Here is a 5869-nt window from a genome sequence, read left to right as displayed (position 1 = left end):
CAGATAGTTTTTCTGCTGCAAGGCAGCAGACAACTATCTGGCTGAGAGGTCTGGTATTTTCCCCCCACCCCCAACTTGGGGTCATCTAGAAGATAGCACGTTTATGACGTTCACAATCGAGCCCCTTGGAATAGATGCCTCACTTTATGCAACAAAGCTAACTAATGGAATCCAATAATTACATAACAGGTCTAGTCAAGAAGAGGACCAGGAACTCTACTGCGAAAGAAATGAATATGTACAAATTCTTATAAACAATGAAACACTGAAAGGCACCATATATACATACTGCTGCACTGGTCTCAGCTGAGGTCTTGGCGACAGCTTAGCCTCACCTTCCTCTAAAAGTTAATGCATGCCACAGCATCCCGGGACACGCATACCCAAGCAAGCAGTGGAAGTTGTAACAGCGCACAATCACGAACCATTGGTACAATGTGTAGAAGAAGAGATCTATTCACATACAAATGGGTCGCAATCCACTGTACTCGAGTAAAAGAGGAGCTATATTTACATTGACTCAAGTCATGTGGATGCTCGAGGTCATGTCAACTTGGTCATGCAGTCATCTGTAAGCATTGGTGTCCCCTTGGCTTCCGGACGAACAAAGACAGAGGAGCATTGAGCAAAAGGTCCGGCATCACCAGCTGAGTCGTCCACACCATTGTGAACCACGTCTAGAACCTTCTTCAGAGCAAACTGCAGACATTGTGTGAGCGAGACCCAGCAAGCAACTTGATATATGAAATTGAAGGCAGCGTCGCTTGCATCTTCCCACCACCAGCCCTCCTCATTCCAGCTTGCTCCCCAGTAGTTGTTCCCTCCCCGGCCGTTATCACTTCCGCTCCAACCACCGCTGCCGCCAAACCCTCCTTCATCCCATTCAGGCCCATCATCTCCATCCCCACCTCCACCAAGTGATCGTCTCTTGGTCCGCCTCGCCTTGTAAGCCAACATCTTTGGGGCTACTCTGTAGGTGCCAATCTTAACAGATGGTGGAGCGGTAGCATCTTGAACAGGGATCTGGCCTGATATGTTCTCCTCTACTGTGCCAATTCCGCAGATGACAGACATGGCCCAGCTCTTACAAGGCTGTGCGGAAAGGTTGTGCTGTACCCACTCATTGCAACGCTTCTGCATTCTGGGTCCATAATGGTGGACAAGGGTTGCAACATTGAACGTCGCATCTCCAAGGCTATGTGACATGGCTATGTGGAGGAAAAAGATGCAGTGGTATGTCCTATTTGTGAGATCTCGGGTCCAGAAGTAGTCTCTATCACCAGAAATAGAGACCACGTTTCGCCAGTCTACAAGAGGGCTACCAAGGCAACCCTAAAAACAGCAGGAAACCTGAATAAGCCCGCTTTCCTGTGCAGCAAGAAAGCCTAGCAAAGGAAGGGGAAGCCTTCCATGACACCAGATTCAATTTCGATCCTGCACAAGAAAGAGGATGAACTGATTGAGAAGCCCTAATTACAAGATCGCCAACTAGATCAGTCAAAAGAAGACAATCTGATCCCTGGTTTTCTGGAACCCTAGATTAAGATTAAGAAGCAGCATGAACACTGTGAAATCCGCTCGCTGGATCCAAACCCCAAACTCAGAAAGAGAGCGAGCGCGCGCGCGAGAGAGAGAGAGAGAGAGAGAGAGAGAGAGTACCTGGTTACCATGGAAGGCTCGGCGATCTGGCCAGACAATCCTTTGAGAAAAATTTGGCATGTGGAGGACAATGCACATGCATAGGTTTTTTAGCCCTTACTGCAGAAGTCCAAATAGAAAGGACAACTTGATATTGCAAGTTGTATTTGTTTTTCTCATGCCTTTGTAAAAAAAGGTACAAAATGGTAAACTTTAGTAACATATAGTTTTTACTTTTAAAAATATAAAATTGAAAATTCAAGTTTCCAAAAAATGCCAAACTAGAGACTTGAAATATAAAACAATGTGAAATTGAAATAGAGAACACTATATAGTCAAGTGGAAGAGCTAAAAATATTGATAAAAATAATTGTGTAACTCTCTCAACATACATACATGAAAACATTCATATATGAGCACTTAGAAAGTGAATATGCACCCCAAAAAACATTTTGGCGTTGATTAATTAATTGATTCTTTTTTTCCGAAGGTCTTCAAGGCTATTTCTAAGGTTTTCTTCAGTTATTTTTCTGCGTCTTCGTAGATTTTATACTATAAGTGGAATCTTTCACTTATAGTATATTCTGACATGTGTTTTTTCCACCACCTTGGCCTGTACTACTCGCATATGTATCCCTCCCAACAGCGAGAGTCTCTCTCTCTCTCTCTCTCTCTCTCTCTCTCTCTCTCTCTCTCTCTCTCTCTCTCTCTCTCTCTCTCTCTCTCTCTCTCTCTCTCTCTCTCCGCATATCTACTCTCTCTTTGTCTCCGTCTCTCTCACAGGGAGAGTTTATTCCATCTCTCTCTTAGCGCATGGTGCAGGCACTGCTCTACTGCCATAGCAAGGGGGTGGCGCAACGTGACATCAAACCTGGCAACATCTTCTTCCTGCGTCCAAATGACATGGGCTCGACCAAGCTCGGCGGCTCTCTCTCTCCGCATCTGCTCTCTCTCTGTCTCCGTCTTTGTCACACGGAGAGTTTATTCCATCTCTCTCTTAGCGCATGGTGCAGGCACTGCTCTACTACCACAGCAAGGGGGTGGCGCAACGTGACATCAAACCTGGCAACATCTTCTTTCTGCGTCCAAATGACATGGGCTCGACCAAGCTCGGCGACTTCGGACTATCCGTCATCCGGGGCAGGTCATGCAAGGCAAGGTGGGAATGTGGGGATACATGGCGCCAGAGATGCTAGCTGCAGAGGAGTATCACTGGGATGTTGACACGTGGAGCCTGGGTGTTGTGCTCTTCGAGATGCTCACTGGGACGCTTCCACCGTATGCATCTGCAGATACACCAAGTCGAGGTTGCAGGACATACCCAGACATCGGCACGGTCTCAAGTGGGGGACAGAGAGAGAGAGAGAGACGTAGGCTAAGGTTGTGAACCTTAGGTGAGCCTAATTAATGCCCACGGTAGTGAGAATTAATTTTTTAATGCCTACAATAAAAGTGACTATGCACCTGAGATCAAAATATATATATTTGAAAAAGTAAGTTGTGCACCTTTGAAAGTTAGCATAAGAGACCTATAACAAACCTATATCACATAAAAGATCTATATCTATTTGAAAATTTAAGTTGTGCACCTTGAAAGTTACCAAATTTCTCTCTCAAAATACATACATAAAAACATTCATATATGAGCACTTAGAAAGTGATTATAACACACCTATACCGCATAAAAGAACTATATCTATTTGAAAATTTAAGTTGTGCACCTTGAAAGTTAGCATAGGAGACCTGTATATCTATTTGGAACTTTCATGCTCCTCCTCGGGAAAATACAATGTCCTCTCGATGCTATAGGTGCAAGAAATCAAAACGTTGGTTTCGATACTTCAACACCATGTGACATGTCAAGGCTGAGCACTTTAATATTGAGTGTATGGCATGCTTGTTTAAATTTAATAGTTCATGGCATCCTCCACTACTATGCACTTTGATATTGAATTGTTGTACTTTCATATACATAGCATCATGTACTGTGGTGCAAATATATAATAAATAAATAAACACACCCACATATATGTAACCACATTTTCATGTAGCTAGAAAGTTAGCACACTTTCTCTCTAAAAAAATCTCAAGACCAAGAAATGTGCCCTTCATCCTTGGAAAAACACGTCTTCTTGGTGATATAAGTATAAGAAATTGGAATTTTGGTTCAAGTACTTCAGCACCATGTGACATGTCAAAGCTAAAATGTATAGCAATGAGTATATAGCATCCTACAATGAAAACTGAATATACATACATGCATCATATATACATCCATACATACATAAGTATATATATATATATTCATGTGGCTAAAGAGCTAGCACACTTTCTCTCCACAAAATTTACAAGACCAAGGAATGTGCCCTTCCTTAGGAAAACACATGTAATCTTGAAAATATAAGTTTAAAAAAATAGAAATTTGGTTTAGGTATTTTACTAATATGTCAAAGATCAAATATTCAAGCGTCTTGATTTTGAGTATATATTAACATAGATTCAGACTTACATAAAGTACATCACCAAGAGCACTTACATTTAACTATAACTTTTTCGTAACATGAAAAATAATTAGAAATCATAACATAATCCAACACATTAATGTTACCAAATTCTATACCCACCATACATTTCTGGGCAACAAAGCTAGATAACTTGAAGAGCATTTGTAAAAAATGAAATAAGTGTAAATAGATAGAAGTATATGTATGGTGCTATACTATATCTTCAAATTCCATTCATAGAACAACTTCTTGCCAGCCTATACCTCTACTTCAATGCCACAAGGAGTGAGAGCATGGGAGAGAAGGAGAGAGGGAGAAAAGAACTAGTATCAACACACCATCACACACCCACACAATCCTCAAGCAAGCATGCAACAAAGAAAAGAGAGCATACACGCAGACTCCAACTCAATTGTGAGAATGGGATTATGTGTTTTCTCATTAATCAAATTGTCTTGTATACAAGACTCATATTTACAATGCCTAATCATCCAGGGGCCCAAAATCTAGTCTAGGCTAATTTCCTAGTCTAAGTATACACTACCAATATTACATAAGCTTGGTTTTTTTGACTATCTTCTAACATTACACAAGTTGTAAGCTCAGAGATTTCCCATAATCATTTATATAAAGTGCATTGTGCGGTACAAAAAGTATGGCTCAAAAATGTTACCACGTGTTCAGAGTAATGTTAGCCAATGTGTTTAATATACCCCCTTCCCTAATCATGGTTCCATCCTTGGAATCGGTAATGAAGCTTAATGGGAGTCAATGGTAGAAGCCGTTGAAGTTCTAGAAGAAGGCGAAGCAAGCCTTCATGGGTGGTGTGGTGGAATGCTTTGTAGGATGTCCAAAAGGTGGTCTCCAACATGTCTTCAAATGTGAGCCAACCTTGCATCCATTGTACTTGGTTGTAGTAGCCAAGTATATGTCAAAGAGTGGGGCCTTTGTTGATGTCAAAGGCCATGCCGTGGAGACCTTCATCAAAAGCATGCCAATTTGGAAACTCCACCAGAAGGACGATGATGAGGCAGAAAAAGTGAATAGTGATGACCATGTTAGGGTGAGGCACCTCATCATAATCTTGGATGAACTTGCACATGGTGCAAAGCATCCAGTCCCCGTGGGGAGAGATGGTTGAGGTGGAGGTATCTAGCTAAAGTATAATTGAAGCTTTGGGTTCTTCTCCAACTCTTTCTCAAAGGAGGTCCCAGGCCCACCATCCTTGTTTGATTAAGAAATAGCTTGGGCTGACTCTAAGGCACCTAGGAGCATAGTAGTATTCTTTTGATATTCCTCTTGGAGAATGTAAGGCCACCAAATAGATTGGGCTAACTCTGAGGTACCTAGGAGTATAGTAGTATTCTTTTTAATATTTGGCCTAGAGAAGGTAAGGCTATCGCCAAATAGGTTGTTTACCCATGAGTTCATGCATGATAGGGGTAGCTCTGGCTTATGGTCTCTTGTATCCCCTTGGTCCTTTTGTGATGAGCTCTCAACCATTGGTGTGGTTAAACTTTTCTTCCAAGTAAACTTTAATTAGGCAGATGTTTAGGGGAGATCATTGATCCTACTTATTCTGGTGTGGGGTCAGGGTGTTGCCTGTGTTTGAGGATCTTAATAGCTTTGTCAATGTCAATGCAGTCTAGTGGATCTTGCCAATTGAATGGGTGGTCAAGGGGAAACATCTGCTCCTACTCTCTAATTGGAGGCACTGGTATTTCTCC

At 42.0% G+C, this 5869-nt stretch overlaps 1 protein-coding gene across 1 annotated transcript; it reads right to left on the bottom strand.

Annotated features, from left to right (window-relative positions):
* Nucleotides 1–226: 226 nt before the first annotated feature.
* Nucleotides 227–1791, bottom strand: LOC147627486 (glycine-rich protein). The gene is made up of 2 exons (XM_086814399.1): nt 1660–1791; nt 227–1434 (listed from the first exon to the last, which is right to left on the bottom strand). Exon 2 carries the CDS (start codon nt 1204–1206, stop codon nt 544–546), a length of 663 nt encoding a protein of 220 aa, XP_086670525.1. The 5' UTR covers nt 1207–1434; nt 1660–1791; the 3' UTR covers nt 227–543.
* Between the last annotated feature and the right edge of the window lie 4078 nt (nt 1792–5869).

The sequence above is a fragment of the Cibotium barometz genome, chromosome 20, assembly GCF_041138505.1.
Source record: "Cibotium barometz isolate CiBa-2024 chromosome 20, ASM4113850v1, whole genome shotgun sequence".
Classification (NCBI taxonomy): domain Eukaryota; kingdom Viridiplantae; phylum Streptophyta; class Polypodiopsida; order Cyatheales; family Cibotiaceae; genus Cibotium; species Cibotium barometz.
Note: the sequence above shows the minus strand (reverse complement) of the source record. Positions and strands in the feature narration are given on the sequence as shown.

What these genes read in the sequence shown, in the direction of transcription:
- LOC147627486 (XM_086814399.1), bottom strand. Translation starts at nt 1,206, where the DNA reads ATGTCACATAGCCTTGGAGATGCGACGTTCAATGTTGCAACCCTTGTC.